This window comes from Rhamphochromis longiceps, linkage group LG18 (genome assembly GCF_057381845.1).
Source record: "Rhamphochromis longiceps isolate RC_006_pf linkage group LG18, R_longiceps_female_GT1.1, whole genome shotgun sequence".
Lineage (NCBI taxonomy): Eukaryota > Metazoa > Chordata > Actinopteri > Cichliformes > Cichlidae > Rhamphochromis > Rhamphochromis longiceps.
The window spans coordinates 16,475,149-16,500,004 of NC_140574.1; the positions used below are offsets into that span (position 1 = coordinate 16,475,149).

At 40.2% G+C, this 24,856-nt stretch overlaps 2 protein-coding genes across 10 annotated transcripts in view; both read right to left on the reverse strand.

Moving 5' to 3' along the window:
- The window catches only part of obscnb (obscurin, cytoskeletal calmodulin and titin-interacting RhoGEF b), a 63,609-nt gene extending 53,012 nt beyond the window's left edge, over nt 1–10,597 (reverse strand). For 3 of the 8 annotated variants that reach the window (XM_085388105.1, XM_085388107.1, XM_085388106.1), the window contains exons 1-12: nt 10,323–10,596; nt 7,407–8,490; nt 5,295–5,564; nt 4,785–5,045; nt 4,031–4,336; nt 3,671–3,937; nt 3,460–3,566; nt 2,545–2,713; nt 1,323–1,598; nt 955–1,236; nt 415–690; nt 41–322 (exon numbers count right to left, since the gene is read on the reverse strand). In XM_085388105.1, the coding sequence (XP_085244231.1) occupies nt 41–322; nt 415–690; nt 955–1,236; nt 1,323–1,598; nt 2,545–2,713; nt 3,460–3,566; nt 3,671–3,937; nt 4,031–4,336; nt 4,785–5,045; nt 5,295–5,564; nt 7,407–8,481 (3,571 nt within the window). In that variant the 5' untranslated portion in view covers nt 8,482–8,490; nt 10,323–10,596. Of the gene's footprint in view, nt 1–40; nt 323–414; nt 691–954; nt 1,237–1,322; nt 1,599–2,544; nt 2,714–3,459; nt 3,567–3,670; nt 3,938–4,030; nt 4,337–4,784; nt 5,046–5,294; nt 5,565–7,406; nt 8,491–10,322 lie in introns of all 8 variants that reach the window. The other 5 variants (XM_085388111.1, XM_085388108.1, XM_085388109.1 and 2 more) reach the window with 3 other exon arrangements.
- Nucleotides 10,598–14,368: 3,771 nt separating this feature from the next.
- Nucleotides 14,369–24,782, reverse strand: atg9b (autophagy related 9B). 2 transcript variants are annotated; one of them, XM_085388376.1, is made up of 14 exons: nt 24,067–24,782; nt 23,848–23,895; nt 23,533–23,593; nt 22,798–22,968; nt 20,932–21,073; nt 20,033–20,781; nt 19,580–19,733; nt 19,189–19,368; nt 18,829–19,074; nt 18,322–18,560; nt 18,114–18,207; nt 17,671–17,755; nt 17,277–17,446; nt 14,369–17,147 (listed from the first exon to the last, which is right to left on the reverse strand). In XM_085388376.1, the coding sequence occupies exons 1-13, from the start codon at nt 24,173–24,175 to the stop codon at nt 17,295–17,297; spliced, it is 2,430 nt and encodes an 809-aa protein (XP_085244502.1). In that variant the 5' UTR covers nt 24,176–24,782; the 3' UTR covers nt 14,369–17,147; nt 17,277–17,294. The 2 variants fall into 2 exon arrangements, with proteins under 2 accessions (XP_085244502.1, XP_085244501.1); XM_085388375.1 differs by having other exon boundaries at nt 14,369–17,446.
- Nucleotides 24,783–24,856: the final 74 nt, after the last annotated feature.

A 24,856-nucleotide genomic window follows, 5' to 3' on the forward strand; every position in this document is an offset into this window, starting at 1 on the left:
TATAGAAACTAAGTAATGCTATGATTTCAAAAGATCTTACCTGCCACCTGCAGTTTGAAGGTGAGCTTCTCAGTCCCAGCCTCACAGATGTACTCTCCAGCATCCTTTTTCTCCACACTGTCAATCATCAGCTGACGATTCTTGCCCTTTGACTCAGTATGGATTGTCCTGCTGGAGCTCAGCAGCTTGGCATCTTTGTACCACTTCACTTCTGTCTTGTTATCAGATACCTCACAGCATAGAACAGCTTTCTGTGACAGGGTGGCTTTTACCTCCTTTTGGATTGACTCCTTATTAGAGAAAGCTGACTGGACCTGTGTGTCTGAGGAGACCATGAATATGGATGATAAATTTCTCTCTCTCTGCAGCACCTGCAAGCCCCATGAATCAAACCAGTTAGATCATTGCCCCTACCTGCCACCTGTAGTTTGAAGGCAAGCTTTTCAGTCCCAGCCTCACAGATGTACTCTCCAGCATCCTTCTTCTCCACACTGTCGATCACCAGCTGGCGATTCTTGGCCTTTGACTCAGTATGGATTGTCTTGGTGGAAGTCAGCAGCTTGCCATCCTTGTACCACTTCACCTCTGTCTTGGTATCGACCACCTCACAGCTCAACGTGGCTTTCTGGGAAAGCATGGCTTTAACCTCCTTCTGAATAGACTCCTTGTTGATGAAAGCTGACTGGGAATCTGAGGGTAACACAAGTAAGAAGAGCAGTGCTGTCATAAGCTTTAAAATCACAGATGATTGGAATAATTTAGAGGCAAAATATGAAACACACACTTAGCGCTTGATAGGATGATATGATAAATCTAAATATGTATATTTTTGGCACTTCAAGATAGTGGATGGTTTAGATGATTAAATGTACACCATGAGCATTACTATGAATTTTATACATTTATAAAGATTAAAAATCTTTAGATTTAAATGAATCAACCAGGCTGTCCCACCTGTGACAAATATCTTGAAGACTAGCTTGTCCCCTCCAGCTTCACAGGTATACTCTCCAGCATCACTCTTCTCCACCTTTTCAATCACCAGCTGGCGAGTGTTGCCTTTTGCTTCTGAGTATATGGTCCTACTGGATATCAACAGCTTGCCATCTTTGTACCATTTCACCTCTGTCTTGCTATCTGACACATTACAAGTAAGAGTTGCTTTTTGGGAGAGAGTGGCCTTCACTTCCTTTTGGACTGACTCTTTGTTGGAGAAGGCAGCTACAGCTGGAGTTTCTGTGAGGAAAAAAGAAGTTTCTGTGCCATCAAATACTCCCAAATCAACATAAAAAACCCAGCCTTGTGCCATCATGCAGTGTTACCTTTTATCTTAACCTGGAATGTGATTTTGTCAGCTGCTGTCTCACACGAATAATGTCCTTCATCAATCTTCTTGGCACTCTTGATAATGAGTTTCCTTTGAGTCCCTTTGGAGATGATGGTAGTTCTTTGGTCCTCAGTGATTTCCATTTGATCTTTTCTCCACACAACAGCAGCACTGGCAGATGAAACCTCACAGCTCAGCTCAAGATCTCCTTTGAGAGTCGATGACATTCCCATGGTACCTCTGGCTTTGTTTAGAAATTTGGCAGGTTCATCTTAGGGAGGGAAAAGCAATAAAAAGTTACCATGTGACTTATGTGTAATAATAAAATTAAATGTCTTTTTTAAAAGTTTGGTTGGATTGTTAACGCAGGAGCTCATGTTTAGGAAGAGGGTTGGCCACGGCCCAACCACTTCCAACAACAGGGGCAGCCTGAGAAGCAGTTTCTTCTCAGGATTTATTTTCAATTAATTTAAAATAAACATTTAAATAAACAAAAGGACTAAACATGTTTTCCTTTCCTTTCTAATAAAGTAAAAGGAAGCAGTTATTAAATTATCATACATGAATTCCAACCGATAGCAGCCACTTTACAGTGACCCGTTAAATATAAGAAAGCACATCACAGGTCAGAGGGTTGATCAGCAGAGGATGAAGAAACTTTCTTTAACTTTACTTTGAATTGTATAATGCTGTGGGTCCATATCATGTGACATGTGGATGATGTTCTTGTGTTTTTATGAGATATTTACATTAGAAAAAACTCATCTAAAACATGTCACCTGTAATTAATGGATGTTTTTTTCTTGCATTTAAATTTTTTAGGCTTTCACATTTTTATGGGGTTTTTTGTTTTTGTTTTTTTAATGGCAGGAATACTCGGGTAATGGGTTAGAGTGAGGATGAAGTCACTTAATGTGGAAATTCATTTACAGTTAAAAACAGAAAAATAAACAGAGAGCATACTTGAGTTAGAGCGGACCATTTCTGCCTGTTTTATTTTGTCCTTGAAAGCACGGGCAGTTTCTTTTGAGACAAGCTAATGAATCTGTTTGATGCCTCAAAGATAAAACCAATCAGAGCAGCTCACATTCCAGTAAATCATTTGAGGTGTTTTGCACCCTGAACCTAGTTCCTATTACAAAAATCCTCTCTGGAAAATCCTAATTGTGATTTGAAGCAACAAATGATGTAAAGTTAGCTGCAATTTTTACACATACCTTTAAGAGTGAGTTGCATGGACATCTTGTCATCAGGTAACACACAATCATAAATGCCCACATCTTCCTCAGTGACGTTGTGTACCATCAGGATCCTCTTGCGGTCATTAAGCACATATTCATACTTTTTGCCCATTTTTAGCTCCCGTCCGTTCTTCGTCCAAACCACCTGAAGAAAGAAATACAGAAATGCTTTCCAAATTAAACAGGTTAGGATCACACAAACACATACATGTGCTATTAATGTTAACTGGAATTACTCAAACACAAAAGTGTCTCATTTGCAGATTATTCAGAAAAGGGTGCACCAAGGGTGTAGCATTGGAGGACAAAGAACAAGGCGGTCACAGGAAATTTGAGTATTTAATGAAAAGTGAAAAGTTGTGTTACACAAGAGTTAAAACAGAATTTTGTGTTAGGTAAAATGAAAAAAATGTATACAGATGTAAAAGTTATAATCCTATTAAGTAATCTAATAGTGCACAAGTTGTATAGTCAAAATATAATTTGAGGTACCTAAAGTAAGCACATTAATCATGTCGAATTTGAATCAAAATATTGTAGAGTAGAAGCAGGAAGTAACACTACACAGAAGTGCTTAAATTAAAATACAAGTACATTAAACCAGTACTTAAGTAAATTACTCAAGTAAAGCTCTTTGTCTTTGTCAGGTCAATTCAATTTTATTTATACAGCGCCATATCACAACAGCAGCCGCCTCAAAGAGCTTTATATTGTAAGGTAGACCCTACAATAATAATATGTAGACGTAGAATTAGGATAATTAAATATCCTATTGACACATCTACAAAGCTCTTTCAAAAAGACGTTAAACGTTATATTAAAACAGCTGTTTTAATAGAGTCTGTAAAGGCAAAAACTAAAACAAATTATTTACATATTTCTATCACTAACCTGTGTGTCGTAATCTGACACCTCAACAGTCAGCTGAGCAGTGGCTTGGGCACTGCAGGTCACCACCTCTAGATGATCGGATTTGTTGGTGAACCTAACAGAAGGGGCTGAAAACAACGTGGCACTGTAAGAGGGTATTACTGATTGGAAGAAAAAAAACACAAAAAAAGACACAAATTAATAGGACTGAGGTCATTTCTCTAGTATGTACCTTTCACATTGAGGATGCAACTGCTTTGTGAGCCTCCACCCACAAACTTGACTTCAGTTCCATTCATTTCCATGGTCACAACTCGGATGAGCAATGTGTGTATGTTTTTTGACCTGGTGATGAGGTAGTCGGCTCCGCTGCGCAAAAGGCGTCCGTTTAGGGACCAGAAGCCTGAGCAAACAGCAGACAGCTCGACAGAGATGGAGAATTCCTCACCGGAGACTGCAGTGCTGTTAATCAGACCTTTTCTGATTTCTGCAGTGGGTTCTAAAAAGAGGCCCGCAAACAGGATTTTAAGAAGGAAGAACAAAAACCAAACATAGACATAAATGACAACAATCACAGAGAATTCAGTCTTACCAAGGTAGAAGGTTCCAGGTACCTCCAGGTAGGCACTCTGCCCAAAGTCATTAATGGCAGAGATACGGAACTGGTAGCTAGCTTCTTCAGTGAAGTTGCAGATTGTAAACTCTGTTGTGACAATGGTTTCTTCAGCATTGCACCTCTGCCACATTTGGGTACCAACCTTCCTTCGCTCTACAACGTAGCCTTTGATGGGGACAGGGCGGTCACTGTCAGGAGGAGACCACTGAATGGTGATGGAGGACTCTGTTTTGTTCTGCACCACAGCGTCAACTGGGGGATCGGGAGGATGCTTCCGGGCAGCTAGAGAAAAATATTGTGATGTTATTTAGTTGGAGTACTAGTTTCAGTTCTTCTTTTGTATTTACGTAATATATGCTGATATTTGACCTAACAACAAGAAATATATCGAGATACACTGTTTTGTATAATTCAATAAATGTTTGGTTCATTATTGTACCAAAGGGTCCTGTCACCCTCCCCTCATCCCCAAAAGATTGCAGCAGATGGCTGGAGTTTTTCCTTCCCACTGTTGCCAAGTGTTTAGTCATAGGGGGTTGTCTGATTGTTGGGTTTTCTCTCTAATATTGTAGGATCTTTACCTTACAATAAAAATCGCCTTGAGGCAACTGTTGAAATGATTTTGCACTATATAAATAAAATAAATTGAATTTAAATCAATCGCCACAAGATATTTTGTATATATTTACTACAGATATCATTAGAATGTATCAAACAATATTTAACCCACCAGTAACTGAGAATCGGGTGGATGTCTTGCAGTCTCCAGCCACAAACGCCACTTCTCCAGAGTCCTCTGCCTGGCAATCTCTAATTGTGAGTGTGTACTGTCTAAGCACGCAGCCGATTGAAATACGTGAATCCTCTTTTAACTTCTCGCCATTGCGAGTCCAGTAGGCGTCTGGATAGGGATGTTCCAGCTCCACGCAGAAGATGACAGTGTCGCTAACAGGAACTACTGTCCTCCGAGGAAGCTTCTTAGTTATGTTACCTGAGATATAAGAAGAAACTGATTTGAGATGAAGAAAACAGAACTGAAAACTGCATTTTTCAAATAGATATAGCAGTAAATAATGGTCCAATGTAGTAAACATTCACAGACCAGGTCATGTCGCATTAAGTATCCACATGAGATGCATGTAATATTTACATTAAACCCATATAGACAATTGTAATTACACTTGATAAGTGCACAAACACTGAAGAAGAACAGTGGAAAGAAAAAGAGTCTCTACCGTACCCAGGACTGTGAGCTCAGCCACAGTGCGACTGCCCTCTTTCATCTCGCATATATAAACTCCATCGTCGTTGGTGGTAACGTTGTGTATGGTGAGGCGACGGAGGGTGCCGTCCTGCTCCATGCGATATTTAGCATTTTGCTGCAGTCGCGTTTCCTCCATGAACCAGTTGGTATAAGTGGAACTAAGAGGCACCTCACACATGAGTGTGGCTGAGGTTTTTTCCTGCACCTCCACATCCTGCAGCTTTCTCCTGAATGGCACCTTGGGTTCTGGCACAAGGAAATATGACAGAATCTTTAACCAAAGCTGAACTACATCACACTTTCAACTTCTACATGTATTTACACACATATTCAAATATATGTCAGGCTAATGAAATATCAATAAAGTGAGAGAAACTAGAACATTTAAATTCAGGAATCAAGTGTAGAAAATCTGATTTAAGAAGTGAGATAAGTTCAACCTGAGCACTCAGTATAGCCAAATAAAATATTTAACATTTGCATTCATGTTTTCCAATATGTTTCCTAAACTGTGCTCTCCAAAGACTAAGTGAGTTAATTTCATCTTGCCATGCTGAATATTTTTGCTTCAAGCATGGTTGTAATAACATCCAAACAGGCACTGCAAAGATTCAAATACAGGATGGCTTCCAAAGCAAACATAAGATTACTTTTTATCACCAGAAGTGGCAATAAACTCCAAATCCAAGGGGCAGGTTACACCATGGACAGTCTGTCACATTTATAGAATACATAAGGTGCACTGATAGGAATGGGATCCTTTCTGTCAACATCTCTTATTCATCTCATATTCTTGTTCTTGTTCCAATCCACTGCCTTTATGTGTGAATTTTGCACGTTCTCCCCTTGCCTGTGTGGGTTCTCTCTCGGACACTACGGCTTACTCTCAAAGTTCAGAGTCATTTATTTTAAGTTAACTGGTGATACTTGGTGTGAATGTAAGTGTGAATAGCTTTCTTTTTCTGTATGTTAGCCCTGTGGTAGACTGGCAACATGTCTAGGGTGTATCCAGCTTATCCACCCATTGACAGCTGTGGTAGACTCCAGCTTAACTTCAACCCTAAACCCTAAACTGGACAAGTACTAAAGAAAATGGATGAGTATTAGCAAACTACTTCTCCAGTGCATATGTAAAGAATGGTATATAAAGACTATCATGCAGTTCATGTGCTGGATACTGTATTTGCCATTACACTACCATTTATTTTCTAGCCACATATAGTAAAACTTCTTTCCATTTCAAAGCTTTCTGCAAAACTCCAGCAAAGTACCAAATTGCTGGGAAAATATCACACAAAGAACCAATTTTCCTGCACTTTGAATTCAGCTGGTACATCGGCAGCTTGGCACTCGACATCGGACTGACTGGAAATTAATATCTGAAATTAAAATCTGCAACTCTACAGCTTCATATCCTGGACCAACATCTTCCTGAGGGAAGTCACATCAGCAGTGTGCCAAAGTGATCTACTGAGTGAGTGACCATCTTAGCAACTGTGAACTACTCATCGCCAGCAGAAAATAGCTGCAACACAACACCTTACTTCAGGACATGAGCCAGAATTCAGTCTTGTTGTTAAAAGGCAAACAACAACACCCAGAAGATTCAGAAGAGTAATTACAGTTCCCAGTAAGCACTGCTCTCAGTTTGTAACTATTAAAATATACAAATGAGTCACACTGGAGCATGGGGGACACGATATTTAAGTACAACGGATGCTGCAGATTATAGATACACCATGACAGTGTTATAAACAGTGTAATAAATTAATATGCAGCTCAAAATATCCTCATCAAATAAACCATTTACGTCTCCTAGAAAAGGATTCATGACTTCTAAACTATTAAATATGTACATAAGTATGAGCTTTTTATAAACATTTGTATCTTCAGAGGGTTAGGGTCTTTGACCTGAGTACTACAGACAGAAAGTGAGTTGTGATTTGTTAGCATTATCAAAAAATAAGGTAAAGCCAGCCTTAATATTTCCCTGCATACTTATTAGAAGTATGCAAACATATCTTTACTAAAAACTTAATTCAGGAGGATTTTCTTAACTGCGATTGCTCAAAAATGGTAATAGCTTACCTTTGACTGTTACTAACACAGCGCTGTAGGTCTGCCCTGCCATATTGGTTGCATTGCAGGTGTAGAGGCCATTATCAGTCTGCTTGCAGTACAGGATTTTCAGGATGAAGTTCTCAGCTTGGTCCTCATAAATGACATGTCTGCGGCCCTCGCTGATGTTCATTCCATCCTTCCTCCAGATAGTGTGGGGTTTGGGGTGACCGGTCACAAAGCAGCTGAGTTTGGCATGTTTCCCCTCAGTCACGGTGCAGGTACGAGTGAATACACCTTTAGGAAGCTTCGCCAGGGCAGATGCTCGCAGATCGTGTTCCAGGCCCAGAGAACTGAAAGCATCCGTGATTTTGGCCGTGGAGGAGGAAGAAATGGAGGCGCTGCTTTCTTCATTGCGGTAGATGGAGATCTCCTCTTTGCGCTTCTGTAGGTGAGAGAGAAGGGAGCTGCTCTTATCTACAGCTTGGCGGTGGGAATCCTGAGCATCTACAACGAGGGCAGTCGCAGCTTGTGCGCGGCCGACAGTGTTCTGGGCCCTGCAGGTGTAAGTGCCGCTGTCCAGGTTTCGTACGCACTGGATCTTTAAAGTGCTGCCATCGCTCTCAGAAATGATCTTGATGCGACTGGTCTCCCCCAGGTAGCGCCCATCCTTTTCCCATTCAAAGTTGGCCTCAGGGTAAGCTGCAACTTGGCAGTGGAAAACAACATCACCGCCCAAAACAACACGTGCAGAGGCAGGCTTCACCATGAAAACAGGGGCCTTCTGAGACATCTCTGTCGGCAGCGCCACTTTGAGGGTTACAGCGGCGTAAGCTTCACCGACGCTGTTCTTAGCTCTGCACATGTACTGTCCACTGTCCTCCAGAGTTAAGTCATAGATGGTCAGGCGATAAGCGTCTCCATCTTCCACAGTCTTGAAGCGGCCTCCGGACGTCAGCTTCAGCTTGTCTTTTTCCCAGGTTATCAGTGGAGTTGGGCTGCCCACAATTGTGCAGCTGAGTGTGGCATCCTTGCCCACACACACTGAAAATGCCTTTGGGCGAGTGAGAAACCTGGGGGCCCCTCCAAACAAGTTTTGTTCCATCGTTTGTTCCTGTGATCAAACAAAGGGCAAATATTACACATCTTATAAGTCTTATTAATATCTTGGAACAGTTATTGAGTCCAAACTCAACTTTGAAGCAACATGTGTGCAAAAAATCTCCACACTGATAAAACCATTTGTTTCATCCTGCTTTTTTTTAGTCTGTTTTATCCTTTTTATTTGGTGTCACGGTGTTGATTTCTGCCTCTCTCTCTTTTGTCCTTTCGCCCTACCCTCAACCTAACCCTGACCCCAATCAGTCATGGCAGATGGCTGCCCCTCCCTGAGCCTGATTCTGCCAGAGGCTTCTTCCTGTTAAGAGGGAGTTTTTCCTTCCCACTGTCACCACATGCTTGCTCATAGGGAGGCATCTGATTGTTGGGGTTTTCTCTCTATTACTGTAGAGTCTTTACAGTATAAAACACTTTGAGGTGACTGTTGCTGTGATTTGGTGCTATGTATATAAAATTGAATTGAACTGATATTTATCTGTGAAGGACAGAAAGGGCAGATTGGTGAGCCACGGCTGAGCTCAGCATCACTGTACACCACAATTATAGTGTCTGCTGGGCATGATTTTACTGGACAATTTGCTCCCTTTGCATAGTGACTTTCAGCTTCTCGTCCCAAAGTGCAAAACAATACGGTTTACAAAACAACTTTGTTCCAGCAGCCATTACTCAGATTAACCGAGCATAGCGTTGCTATCCTACATGATGCCAAGTGAATTCTCTGTAATTATAGTATAATTATTTCTTCAGTATTTTTTATTAAGCTTATATATTTTCTGTGTTTGCACTGACAAACATGGATGGAAGATGGATGACTCTCTACTCCAGACCAAATCTACCCATGGGTACAAATAAAGTAATTGAAACAATAAAAATATTAAATAAATAAATACAAAACTGATTTTATATATGTACAAGTTTAATAACCTTTATTAAAAACACCAATCTTCAACTGCAAGTATAAATAAACCAGGAAGTACAAATGTAAAAATTACAAAACTATATCAAGAAAAAATAAATACATTTACTATTATTTCCTGTAGATCATATTCCTCCACAAACACCTGTCAACTTTACACAAACCCATTGTAAAATCTGGCCTTCTGCTATGTGTTCTCTAAAATATGTTATGCTATGAAAATAGACATAAATCCAGAGTTAGGGTGGCATATTTATAGCTGACAGTTACAGTAGCTATATATCAGTCAACATATCCTTGACCTGCCGCAGCGGACATTCATCAATACAAAGACCTATTCAAAGGGAAAGAAGCTAAATAGCAAACAAATTCCCTCACAACAAGGTCAGAAAGAGCGCTTATGTGTCTTTCAAACAGTGACATTTACCAGCTTTGTCACCTCCGCCGCTTTAACTGCCTGTCCCAAAAATAACCTCAGCTGTCAGACTCCGTCTCTGTCCATTGCCATTTGTAGAAGCGAAAGGGACATCAGCTGTTTGATAAAGCTCCCACTTCACAAACATACTTCATTTCTAGCACTGTCCGTTTTCTACCAGCTGAGGAAAACTCGTAAAAAAAGACACTGGAATTTAATGAACGACTAAAAAAAATCACGGAAAAAATTCGACAAAGGAGCTTGTGTTTACTTAAATATAACAGAAACTTCAGCTGGATGATGCGGTTAGCTAATGAACTCAAATCCGCCCCTGTAATAGTCACAGGTGAAAAATGACAGCTATCTACCTCTTTGAGCTGCACCTAAGCTCAAATTAACCAACAAAAAAAGGAAAAGAAATTCTAACTTCGACCAAGTTCCTATGTAAACTTTACTGTAAGAAAATGAGTTAACTGTTGTGTTACTGCTTCTTCACCTTGAGTCCTTAACCGCTCAGGAAATTCAGGCGCTGAATCATGTGGGCCAAACAATCAATAGCCCGTCAGGATTTCCGGATGATGGCCCTCTCCAACAGCGTTCAGGGGCTCCACATGGGGGGCAAGAAAAAGTCTTCTTTGACCTCAAATATATTTCAAAATGGTTGTAAATCCAAGATAGTGAAACATCCCCCCGTCTCCTGCAGTGGGCGGTTGAGCAGACTTACTTTTTCTTTCTTCTCTGGTGCCTCATGATGCCACATAGCTGACGTGCCTATTTTGGCGCAGCCTCCTTTCCAAAATAGACCTGTCATTTGGAGATAGGAGATAGCCTGATGGTGGCTTCGGGAAGGAGAGCAGGCTGGCCTGGCCTCTGCTGGGTTGCTGCTGCTGCAGGCTGGAGACGGCAATACGGACACAAGTCATAAACAACTCATACTAGGTGTAAATGTGCCGCGTGTGGACGCGTCAAGCAGGAGCAGTTTATTGAGTTTCAGTTCAGTTCAGGTTTAGTTATATATCAGTCGCCTCAAGGCGCTTAATATTATAAGTTAAAGACCCAACAATAATACAGAGAAACACCAACAATCAGACGACCCACCCAATGAGCAAGCACCTTGGCGACAGCGGGAAGGAAAAACTCCCTTTTAACAGTTAGAAACCTCTGGCAGACAGGGGCGCTACCAAGGGAGAGCCGTGCCCCCACGCCCCCCCCCCCCCCCCCCCCTCACCGCCCTCACCCAGGTGTCACTTTATATATCCCTCACATTTCCCATCATCACATGCTGCACTGTTCATGTTTTTTTTTTTGGGTTTGCCACCCCAAGATTTTAGTGCCCCCCCTATAGTCAAGCCTATAAACAAATTCTGGTTCTGCCCCTGCCAGCAGAATCAGGCTCATGTAAATCGGCCCACATAAAAGTTTTTTTTTACCACACAAGTTTAAACACCTATTAACTACTTCTGTTTTAATATCATTTTAACTGTATTCAAAACTTGTCAATTATCCCCTCCAATGTAAAGGAGGGCATATATTTTGGACTTACTGTATTTTCGTGGTTTTAGAGATTTTACTACTCCGAAACAAAAAATTCCCCCATGTCTATTCATGTAATGAAGTAACAGATAGAGTTTTATTCTTTTAAGTAATTAAATAACTTTACACATTTTTGTACTTTTAAATCCAAATTCTGCTTCTTTTTTCTCCTATTAAGATATCTCAAGGATTGAATGTTCAGTTAAACTTCTTTATCCTGACAGAAAGATGAGTTTCCTTTAAGATTTTTCACTTAAAAGTACATGTAAAATGAGTTTGATTTAAGTTCTGTACTTGGATAGTCAAGGTAATTGACACAAATTCACAGGCAGGGTATAATTCTGAAAACTATGTCCCGTAGGGGATTATTCATGATTTGAAGACTTAACAGAGCTGCAAACAAAACTGAACCTCCACTTCTTGGCTTGTTGTTGTTCACTTGTTTCAGACTTTCTTAGATGTGCAAATCTGAGATGCTCAAATCAATCTCTTGCCACCTCTGTCTCTACTTAATGAAAGTTTACCTCAGCTTACAACAGCTCAAGATGTGCCAGGTTAAATGTGAAGGTAATTAACACCAAGACATTTTAGATACTGCATCACAAATCCAGTCCCTGTCATCATATTACCAGTAACAGAATCCAGCCTGCACTCTGATATCATTGAACATTTGCAGTGGTGACAAAGGCACAAACAGCTTCCTCATTCTTCTGCTTATTTATAGAATTAAACCCCGCTCTGATCTCTGAAAAAAAACATAAATCTATCAGTCTGCCTCTCTTGATAGTTCATTCATTTGCAGTAGTTGTAGTGAATAATAAATCCACTTAATCTGCTTATGATTAGGCTGAGAGGTTGACTGAGCTTGCAGCAGACTGTTTTCCACAACATCCACTGTGACAGCTGCTGTCCCCAGCTCATCAGGGCCAGAATGAAGTTATGACTTCATATTGTCCATATTGTGGAAAGGACTAGAATACAGTAATACTTTAAATGTATCCTTAGTGAAGTATTCACTTTGATTAAATCACTTGATAAAGCATGGCAACAAACCTCAGGTTGCAGTGCACATTTTTAATATAGACTCTCAATTTCCTTTTAGGAAAAAATCATTCTACTTGAAGTGACTAAAGCCAGTGTTAACCCTTTTGTCCCCAAACTTTGGCTTCCATGTTATTTTCTTACTCTTCCAGTGCGGGCTTTCCCCCCAGTGCCAGTGACTGACAGCAGCAGGTAGCCTGGACCCTGATTTAAACTCCCAGAAACTCTAGCAGACGGTAATCCACTGTTGCTGCTTTCCTCTGCTTCATCCTCTCCTGGCCACTGTGTTTAGTTTCCATACTCTAACTAGAGTATGTGTACTGAGGAAGAAAATAGTTTAGATAATGCTATCCTCTGTGTTGGCATGAAATACGTCCAAACCTTCTACTGCGGTACTGTGTCACAAATTAGCACAGGCTAGGTTCCTTGATTTCAAATCACTTAATATACCAAAACAACACCACGACATATTTCTGCAACTTTTTGGTAAATGTTTAAAACTCACTTGCAGACAGTAACCACCCTCTCATGGCACCTGCCAACAGCCTGGCTATAATTTAGCAACCTAAATATTAAACACTAAGTAAAACATGTCTTTGTAATGAGACTTTTTCTTTTTTTTTTTGCTAAATGGAAGCAATGCATACTCTCCAGTCCGGTCTCCGTGGCCTTCCACTTGACCTCACAGCCATTTCGAGAATAAGGTCATAGCTGTATCATGTTCACAGCTTGAAACACATGGGTGTTACCTTAAGAACAGTTACATGGCAGATGACAATCAAAGGAGCTTGCAAATAAAAGACTTCTTTAAGTTGCTTGAAGACGTTTCACCTCTCATCCGAGAAGCTTCTTCAGAACTGAAGAAGCTTCTCGGATGAGAGGTGAAACGATGGCAGATGACAAGTGAGACAAATTTTAGTTCTACCAAAGATTAAGATTACTAAGACTGAACAGCAGATGGCAGGCATGTCCTCCCCAAAACACTCAAGGGGCTTGGACAACATTAAAAACAAGCAATAAGGTGGGCAGGATCAAGTAGGCGTAAGCTTCATCCTACCCCTTTTGAAGCATGTAAATTGTATGGTAGAGCGATTCCTTTTTTTTGTATCCAATATTTTTTTTTATATTACTTATATGTTTGAAATAAAACAATTAAATAAAAAATGAGACAAACTAGCAAAAAAGAAGCACATCTTTATTTACAGTCTTGATAGTATTTACAATATTATAGCAAGCACAGGACAATAGTGGGAACACGTGGCAGTGAGGTGCTGTTAAAGAAAACAACTCACCTTAATTATTCCATACGAAAAGTCCTGATTTACAAAAAAAAAAAGACTTGATCAACAGGTTACCCTAACACTGCCACTGAGCTCTTCTAGAAATGAGGGTCACTGAATGCGATTTATGCAGCTGTTGATGCTGTATGATGTAAAATGACGTTTAATCAATGGACCATGTATATGTGCTATTCCTTCATAAGTTCCAACAAGACTGTGAGCAGAATCAACTGGTTAGAAAGAGTCATAGAGCAAGTCAAAGGGGAGAAAGAGACAAAGGACAAAAGTACGGAAAACATATATATGACAGTAGTAACAAAATGTGAATAAGTCTGTATAAAACCTTTATATTCATTCAGAAGCTGTTCACTAAATACTTTCTTTTTTATTGTTATATAGATTTAGGTGTTATAGTTCAAACTTCTAGGCATCTATCTATCTATCTATCTATCTATCTATCTATCTATCTATCTATCTATCTATCTATCTATCTATCTATCTATCCATCCATCTATAATGTCTCTTGTCTACAGTTATTATTTAACCAAACAAATGGAAAACACAGTAGACTCCTTTGGTTGGAAAATGTGAGGGTAAAGAATCGAGTTGTTTAAGTATTTAAGTTTTTACAAGTTAAGTTACATGAAAAACTACTTCCAAGCAACAGCAAAAACAAAAACAAAGAAAATTAAACTTTATTCTTTTTTATTTTAAATAAACATTACATAATCAACCACACACAGAACGATTAAATACACTCAAAATTAGATGTATTTGCCTCTCTACTCAGTCTCTGAAAACAACACGTACTGTAAAGCTGTGCTGAAAACAAGTTCTTTTGGCATGTTTCATATTTCAGCTAATGCTGCTCAATTTACAGAACAAAAACATACAGACAAGAAGAAGAAGAAGAAGAAGAAAACAAATTCACCATTTCAGGATGAAAACATAGCACCTTGTTCCAGTCACTGTGATCCTTCGACTGGTCTATATAGTGGATAAGAAACCATAGTATGATCAGAAGGTTTGCCATAATGGCATGCTCCCGTTTCTTCAGGATGTTAAAGACAGCGCAGTCCCATGACAAAAGATACACTGTCAGATACAACAGACTGACCTGTCAGCTAACAAGACACATCCACAGTTTCACTATATGCACTCGATGCTATACACAATGGCATGGAAATCAAAAATACTATACATCCTATGTGCTGGTAAATATGTGAAAGCAAATCTGTTGGTTAACATGAGACGGCTTCTAAAAAGAGCAAATGCTAATCCTTATTACCAAGGCACTGCTTATAATAAAACGACTAACATTAGACACTACCATGGCGTGTAAATGTGGAGACTATCAAAACTCTGTGTTCAAAGCTGAGCTCCAGTGTCTCTACAACACAAACTCATCTCATATGGAAAAAAACACCACAAATGAACTGCGACCACAAGAAATGCGTGTAAGCACATTTAAGGCCGTGTGAGGGAAACAGACATTTACTGACCAGCGGCAGAAGAAAAAACAAAAAACAAACAAAACAAAAAACCCAGCAAAAAAACATTATGTGCTTGGCCACAGTGTTTCCTTATAGTCTGCTGAGGACAAATGACAACACAAGACAGGCTGATGCAATGCTTATCTATAAAGTTAAATCAGGATGCAAGCACACACACACACACACACACACACACACACACACACATTAAAAATGCTTTTCAATCAGTGCAAAAGTGTTAGCATAATTACGCAGATGTTAAAATGCATTCCCTCCACAGACGCATGCACGCTCAACGTGAGAGTGAAACAACTTCTAAACACACGAGAGGGTTAGGACACACTCTGAAGTCTTATAGAGGTGGAGGGCTCAATTTATATTCCTTTGCAGAATGCAATAAAACTGGGTTGATATTGTCATCACTAGATCAACTATGAGATTTTGTCCCAGTTTATTTCAGGGTTTACCGGCAATTGCATTCACCATCTTGCCGCTGGGCATGGCATCTTTGCAATAACACCAAAATTAAAGACAAAAACCACATTGTAAGAGGGGCCACACACCACCTCCATTCGTAAAAGTTTATGATTGTTTAATTTTTTTTTCCTAAATAAATTATATCTCTCTATATACCTGTATCAATTACATATGTGGGGAAATAAATATATATAATGATCTTACTTTGGAAAAATAAAGTCTTAGCAGAATTGCCGTCCTTAGCACGCACTCTGAAATCAGCCCTTATGATGAAGTTCCATTTTTATATGATCAGTTTGAGGGAAAGCACAAAAAATGGTAACAAGCACACAAAGTATTTGAAAAAAGTAACACCTTACTGTTTTGTTCTTTTAAAAATGGTTTCCACCTACACCTGCCATTAAAATCAAAATGCAGTCGAAAGATGCACCTCTAGAATGAAAAAAACGTTTATGTATAATAAATATTTACACAAGAGTAAATACACTACAGAGGTATCGATTTGTGTATTCGTTTTTTCTCCTCCACAACTGAGGTAATGCGGAAAACTAGGATTTAAATACATGTTTTTACATCGGTGTTAAGGCATAACGCTGGCTCTGTCCAGCTTAAACAGATTTCAATTACATCTTCTATCTGCATTGGGATTTCTAAGACAAGTGTACTTGGTGCCCATTACTACGGCTCTGCTTTTGAGGAAAAGCAACTGTCTTGACAGATGAGCCGCAGAAACAACAACACTGAACAAAAATCTGCATTTAGGACCACTAAACACAGACAGCAGCATCAAACCATATGCATGCTTAGGCTCAAGGAACTCCCAGATACACATAGTGTTTTAGCAGTGCGGCTACTGTATATAGTGAACTTTTGAATCATTTCAATACTTGGTATATTTTGCAGGAATTGGATCTAGTAGTAAAAATGTGACCTTTGAAGGAACAAGCAAGATGCAAAAGTGTATTTACATTTTACAAGAGTCAAATAGCACAACTCTGAAATGCTTTTTTCCCCCCCCAGATGACTAAAATTGTTCAGGCAAACAAGATACAATTTGAAGACTTCATGCTGTGGCACAGATTGAGACACTATTCTGTGGAAAACTTCAATTATACTTGCACCGTAATACCCTGTGATGCTCAAATACTCGATTTGTGCGCAGCAGAAGTTGTGATGAACCTTTCGCGTTTCGCGCCCATCGTCGCACGGTGGATCTATGATTACCCTACACCTCATCGATCTTTCTGTCATACGAGCTTCGGGAAAAGTTCCTACAAGTTGATAAGAAAATTGTGACAATGTGGACGGAAGACATATGGTTTCCCTGATGCCATAGTCTGCCTGATATGACAGGATGAGGCGTAGAGGTGCAGAGACTGTGGTTATTCAATGAGTCCCTCCTAAAAACGCTGAATGGTGTATTAAAGGTCCATGCTAAATTCTCCATGAAGATCATCTAAGGCCACAACTTTCGTTGAAGAAAGTAAAATGTAAACACTAAAAAACAAAACAAAAGAAAACAAAAACACAAAAAAAGAAGAAGAGAAATGATCACGGCTTTGTAGCTTCAGGACAAACAATGCCCAAAAATACAGAACCACAGAGCATTGAAATGAGAGCGTATACCTTATGACAAAAGGCACTTCAACAACTACCCCCAGTGCCCTGTTTTGGAGTAGATCCACTATTAATCTCCTGATCGTCTTCTTCATCTTCTTCTACCTCTTGCCAGCCACCAAGATGGACAGTGGTGGGCACAGAAATGCTGGAACTGAGGCCGCTGTGTGCCTGGTAACCTGAGAATAAGGGTATAATATCTATTGGTTTGCTGTCTAATGATTTGTAATATCAGGGTATCCACATCAGAACCAGGATTTCAGCACAACAAGAATTTTTGTCACATTCATTTGATTCTGAACTGACACCAACAATATTTATAAAAGTCCTCTGCAAACTAATATTCATAATCTTTGGCTGAATTAAAAATAACAGGTTCTTAAAAATCAACACTTTCATTTACCAGTGTGTGTGTGCAGATCTCTCATTGGCACTGGATTATGCCACTGGCCTGAAGTTCTTGGTGGGTGGGAGCTCTGCTGGTGGAGCTGAAGAGACAAACAGTTTTCAGTGTGCAGCAGAAACGGGTGCTAAACTTATGGTACCTACAAAAGATACTAAAAGCATTACTCTGGCTCAAAATGTGCCTTTCGAGCATTAAATCTTTTAAGCAATACTAAAAATGAAACCATGAACTGAAGCTACAATGATACATGAGAGACCAAAGTAAAGATTTGCATGTTTGTGCATGTCTATGTGCAAAAATAGCACCTAACATTTTGGAGGAAAAAAAAAGGGACATTGGACACACACACACACACACACACACACACACACACACACACACACACACACACACACACACACACACGTTTGAGAGGCTATAGTTCATGAACAGGAAATTACCTCATGCATGTAGATGGCATGGAGACTCATCTCGGCTGAGGCAAACTCTGACTGCAGTGCATTGCTCCGGACACGAGAGTCACTGTTAGACATACTGGGAAAAAAGCCAAACACTTTTTTTTCAACAAGCATTTGGATTTTGTTTGGTATTGTTTTGTTATAAATAAGCTCAGAATAGAAGTATATAAAATGTAATATTGGAAAATACCTGTCAATTACGGTGCGCTCACTGTGGTACATGGTAGTCTCAGGGTGGACGGAGGAGGGCAGGAGGCCGTGTGACCGGCCACGACTGGTATGCGCGAGCTGAGACGTGGACAAAGAGGCGAGAACGCTGGCTGCAGCAGAAGCAGCGGTGCTCGGTGGGATGAGTCGATGGTCTCTCCCTTGCAGTCCAGATGCAGTTATAACAGGGTGAGCCAGGACACTGGCCAAAAGATTATCAGCCTGGAAACAACAAATGTCAGAAAGTTACAAAAAAATAAAGGAAAAAAATTAATGAGAATAGAAATTACAACAATATATTTCATAATGAAGCCATTATCAGTAATCAAATTTCTAGTAGTTTAGGCATTAAGTATTTATAGGGAAAAACTGATGATCCTAATGGAAAGGGATGACTGCATTACTGAGTTTTCTTTGTACATTAGCTGCCTATATCATTTTTGAGCAAATAAGTAGTTCTTGCTGTTTGTGTTATCGACTTGGTTCCTACCCCAGTGCCAGACTCGTTGGACTGCAGCGAGGTGCAGAGAGGCGCCTCTGAGAGCAGCAGCTGAGTGGAGGGGCCGGCCTGTGCATCATGGTGCACCTTCTCCTTTAAATGGCTGATAAACACTGAGCTCTCCTGAGGGGGCTGCCACCGTGGATTCTTTATGGTGAAATGCATGAGGGACAGCTCCGTTTTGCCATTTTCAGCCTGCTGGTACACAGATGCCTCTGTCTGTCCTTCTGACAGCCACTGAAAAAACATCAATAGACAGATCACCTTTTTGATATCATTTTTTTTCCACAGTCTTCATTCACTGAGACATTTGTTCATTCACTCCTGCCAGACAAAAGGAATGGGTCTTACTGTTGGGTTTCCATGGCGTCTGATGTCCATCTGGGCAAAGGAACAGATGTCACCAACTCCAACGACCTCCACGGTGAAGTTCCTGAAGAAGTCAATTATTTCTAGAGACTTGTTTCTCAAGAGGAAGATGAGAATGAAGGGTGTGACAATAGGACTGAGCAACTCCTCCAAGATGAACACCTGAGTGGACAGAGATGACATGAATTTCTGGTTCTGTACGTTTTATTTTATGTACACCCTATAAAAATATGACTGTGACCAATCTGACAGTTTTAGCATTACCCAGGTCCTAGATTAAAAACCCTCATCACAGCCAGAACAAGCACATAATTTCAGTCTGACTTGAGTGTGACAAGTGTGTTCCTATCCACTGAGTTTCTGCATTCCTCACCGCTTTGTACTGGAACAGCTGTGCCACCTCGTCACGGGTCTCACTCTTGTTAGCGTTGCCCCTCCAGTGGTCTGGCATATAGTGAATGTGTGCCAGCACACACTGCAGCAGCTGTTCTGGACACCACGCCATATGCTCATCTGGGATGAAAGACCTGGCGTGGGACAGGTACAAAATGTCAGCATTACAGCTGTGCATTACCTGCACATATGAGACAAATGGATAAGCAAAAGAGAAAAGCTTTATCATAAAAAGTTAAAAATTCAGATGGGAGTACCTGATGAAGAATATCTAATACTTGCTCATAGTTTTAATGTGAGTTATTTAAAGAATTACTTCACTGATTAGCTTTCAGCTGAATAAATGAAATAAAAATAGACAAATAATTTGTAACAGTGTATATTGTAGTTGTTTTTTGATGACTGACTGGGTGGGCTTGCTTTGAGGACTCACCTTGCGATAGTTATTGTCACCCCCAGCACAGTAATAGCAGTCAGAATGTGCTGCACTGTCAGAACATCCTCATCATAGACTGTAAGTACGATGAGAACAGCCAGCACTGAGCCTGAGAAGAAGGCAATGTTCTTAGCAATCACAGTCAGCAGTGGCGATGTAAACGAGTTCATGTACTTGGAAGTGGGTTTGTAGCCACGACCCAAACGCCCGTGCAGCTCATGGTCCAGCTCATTGAAGTGACGCAGGTATAAACGACCGTAGAGGGACCATCGACGTGCGCCCAAACTCCCAGGTTCTCTGCGGATCACTTCTGTGTAGCTGAAGAAAGCATAGAGCACCTGCCACACTAGGATGAAGGGACATAGCAGCAAATTGGCCAAACCCATCAGGAGGATGACCCTGCTGAGCTGCTGGGCAAGCTCCAGGCGGTTTCCACTGCGCTTGTACTTGGGGTGCAGATTCCACTTATTCTGAAAGAGTGAGCCAGGGCCCCAGAAAAGGATGAGTTCAAAGTTGTACTTCAGACCCTGGGTTAGAAAGACCACATTGCCCAGCAGGGGGAGCTGCAGGTGCACCGGCAGCAGGGATTTGTTTATCATAGCCACCATGTAGTTCTTAAAACGTAGGATCCGGTGATAAATATCAAGTTCTGTCAGCTCTTTCTTGTGAATGCACATTTGCTGTTCCCTCTGGAGGCTGATTAGACGGTCTTGGACTTCCTGCCATGTGTAGTTGCATAGTTCATCCTGGGAGAAAGACACAAGGAACCCACTCACATTGAGACAAAGCCACAATTTAAAACACTGAGATTTATCATCTCTCTGCATACCAATGAACATGAGTCAAAAAAATTTGTTTGAATGACCTTAATACTCATCTCAAGTTGGTGCACTCACCATTCTGATCTTCAGTGCTTTGATGTAGAACTGCCTGATCTCCCAGTAGTTCAAAAAGTTGCAAATGACCTTAATAAGACGATAGATCCAGAATATAGCAGCCATAATGAGAAGGAATATGATCCAGCTGTTCTCTTGAATCCTGAACAGAAACAAAAGCTCCTTTAAAACATGGCTAACTTCATGTATCAATTCATACATAGTAAACACTGTACATAATGTAGAGTCATTGTAAAATCTCTTACACAATGTCGGTCATACTTTATGGTTTTTAACTAACTTCATTTATACTTTTACTTGTTTTTTAATCACTGTTGTGTGTATAAAATCCCTGCACTATCTCAGTATAAGGCCCGTACTGGGCATCTGTGGCACTTTTATTTTAACTGTGTTGTTTATTTGTCATTTATTGTAGACAGTACTATTTTTACTCTTTATCATGCTGCAGTAATGGTAAATGGCCTGTATTTGTATAGCGCTTTTCTAGTCCCTAAGGACCCCAAAGCGCTTTACACAACCTGTCATCCACCCATTCACACACACATTCACACACTGTAACACAACAATTTCCCTTGCGGGATTAATAAAGTATTCATCTATCTATCTATCTATCTATCTACACACATTCCCCTCTCCTCTACTAATAATTTAAGTTGGCTCTTCATTATCTAATGACATAATATTTATATGAAGTATGCAACAGCTGATCTTAGATGGAGTAATCTAGTAAACTTCAGTTAACATGTTTTTGGTGGGGGGGGTGTTTGAAGTACAGTGGTGGATGTCTGCTCATTATATTCTAAATTTAAGGAAACCCTTTAATGTTCCCATGTGTCTAAACAAACATTAGCAAATTTCAGTGCAACTGTAAAAGCTCTTTATGAGTTAACATTCAGATGTATTAAACAAAATACAATCTTGTTTTCAGTCCGAGCGTTTTAAAGCTGCTTTATGAGGGAAATTAGATATGGGGTATGAAGAGGACAGAGAGAGCCTGAACTGTGGGACAAGTTGTTCCCAAATTAGAAATCCAAGCGGACGTCATTGCCTTTGATATAAACAACTATTGAGCTGCAGTCAAGCTGAGTCTAGGCTACATGTTGTCAAAAAAAATGTGACAACACAGGAGTGGGAGGGGTAGGTGGGGGGCTTACTCCTGCAGTCAGCTTGTGAGGTGTCATGTGGTAGTCAGCTCGCTGTCCCAGCCAAGCTGTCAGCATCTCGGTTGGCTAGCTGTACCTCACCATAGCTATCAATTACATCGCTCTGTTCTCCAAAGCCAGGCTGAGCTCTCAAAACAAACACCTCCCTCCAAGTAACCATGAGTTGCAGAAATGTTGAAGCTACTAATCTCAGGGTGAATTAAACCAAAAATGAAAAAAAACAAAAAAAAAAAACACAAAAAAAAAAAACACTGAATGAAATATAGAAACCAGTCTAATTAATCTGATGACAAACCATTGCCTTGCATTACAAACACAAGTGAGTTCTAACAGATTTCTAGATTAAAGGAGAAAACATGCTGGTTACAGTTAAATAGTTTTTTTTTTCTTTTCTCAGAGTATGTGACTGTATCTTGCACTCTTGCCAAATCGTTTACAGCCCATAAAGAGATTTAGTGTGAAAGTCTAATTGCGACTGTATTAAGTCAGAATAATGACATCCCTCTAAAGGCCTGTCTCTAATCCTGGACTCTGCTTGAGAACAAAGTGTCTAATCAAACTTCCTGGAATGTGCATGACTTTTCATGCCTGTACATTCTGTCAGATTAAGTCAACTCATCCTTTTCCCACCAGAAAAAAAAAAGAAAACGAATCTCCTTCAGACACCTAAACTGTCTGTAGGATTGTAATATGCCATCATTACCTTGCAGTGCACTCCTGAGTTGGTAGGATGGCATCTGGCAGTGTGACTTTGTTCCGGTCCAAAGGGTTCTGGATTGGCCCTGTGTGGTTGACCGCTCGATTGGCAAACAGGACATCGTATTCCACGCAGTTGACAAGGAACGTTGTGAATGTGACAACAAACAATAGCTGACTGTGAGAGTGAGATTTAAAAAAAAAAAAAGAGAGTGATTAGGTTACACACTTAATGAAAATACCAAGAAAACCAAAAGATAACAATGAAAAGTGTTTAATGTTTAACTGCTATAAATAATTAGGTTATAAACAATACACTACACTACACACTGTAGTTAAGTAAAGTCGCCCCATCTGATAAACACCAGGAATAACAAATGTCATACAGGCATGGCAGCAGCACAAACAGCAGGAGTATAAAAAATATGTTGCATTAACATGGCAGCTGGTGAAGGGATTAATCCTAACAGAAAAAGTCATAACAGAATAAATGACCATATTAAAAAAAGATACAAAATAACATTTAGAGACGGAATTGCTTTAAAAAAAAAAGGGTATTGTCGTCAAAGGCTGGGGTGCACTTAACTCACAGACACATACACAAGGCCAAACAAATTTCCTCTTAGATCTGCAAACACACATCAACCTAATGTTTTGCATTCAATGTGTATCACCTGCTATGATGGTGCAATATTTTAGCCATCTCAACATGGTGAGTATTTCTGTGCAACTCAGTACTTACGCAAGTTCAAAGAACTCGGAAAACATCATACAGGCAAAGCCATTTTTTTGATGAAAGTGATATATGTGAACAACATGGTTAAGGAAAATTTTAAACAGCCCTACAACAGGTATGCAATTATTTTAACTATAAGTATTTAGGGTGTGGACATTCACTATAAGTAAGCTGACTGCACAGTGAAGTGATAACAATCAGTGTAACACAATGTCTAAATATTCATATTTGATCCCATAGCAGCAGCAGCAGAAGTGACATTCAAATGATGTAAAAGGGATCATTCTGGCTTTCGCCAGTTTGTTCACAGAGTTTAAAAGGATATCCTTGTAAAGAAGTTATCCAGGTTCTTGATATGGTGCCATGAGTCTGAAACAGAAATGAGACCATTGGAAAGGGAGAAGTCTTTTACAACTTACTTAACCTCTTATTTTGTTGCATCATTTGTCAGCAGATGGCCAGCCTTTTTAACCTTAACAAGTACAAACTTTAACATACATTAGAAACCACTTTTAACGTAAGCAATAATAATATGTTTACCTTTTAGGCCCTCAGGCACGTGCACCAGTAAATCCTCCTCTCCTGGTGGTGAGTCCTCCTCGTAGTCATCAATTCTCTGATACTCCTGGTAAGCTTCAAAGTTGGCCATTGTGCTTCACATTCTTCAGGTCACCCCTCCACAACTAACGAGCTACTTATACTAAAGACTATACGAAACGAAAGCAGACTAGCAACCACAACTACATCCTGCAGCTAGCTACTTAGCAGCTCGAGCACTTCAGGAAGAAAGGAGGTTAGCTACAGCTAACATTAGCCTGCTAACCTGCTCCACTAATGGACGGCGCTTGTGTAACCCTACACGACCATGATGACAAGTAAAATTCTGCGTTGGAGTTAACAATTCAGCACATGAAGCTTCCGTATAGTTAGTAATGAGCGTCCCTTACGTTAATAAAAGATTACTACCTGAGCCAAATGACTGTGCAGCGGCTGGCTAACCTGTGAATGATTCAGCCAGTCTTGTAGTCAGGGTGACACGGTTTGTTTTGTTCCCGTCTGCCGTCGGTTCATCTGCTGATCTTTATCCCTTTTTTAGTGTTTGCTGCTCAGTGTCCACCTCTTCACCACAGCTCGCTTATCTCACACAACTTCGTTTCAGTTACAACACGGCTGTCTTCGGTCGGTTCCGCGGTCCGTTACTTGATTTCCAAAAATACATCAACCTGTGCGTGTGCACTGTTTTTGTCTTTCGCTAACAAATGTCAACAAAACGACTTTGACGTCACTTCTGATCACACTGACGCAATTTCCGAGTAGCAATTGTAGTTTT

Coding starts and splice junctions, on each gene's coding strand:
- atg9b (XM_085388376.1), bottom strand. CDS start 24,175: ATGGCCAACTTTGAAGCTTACCAGGAGTATCAGAGAATTGATGACTAC. Junction 23,896..24,066: donor CGTGCCTGAGGGCCTAAAAG/GTAAACATATTA, acceptor TTTCTGTTTCAG/ACTCATGGCACCATATCAAG. Junction 18,208..18,321: donor GAGCGCACCGTAATTGACAG/GTATTTTCCAAT, acceptor CTTTTTTCCCAG/TATGTCTAACAGTGACTCTC.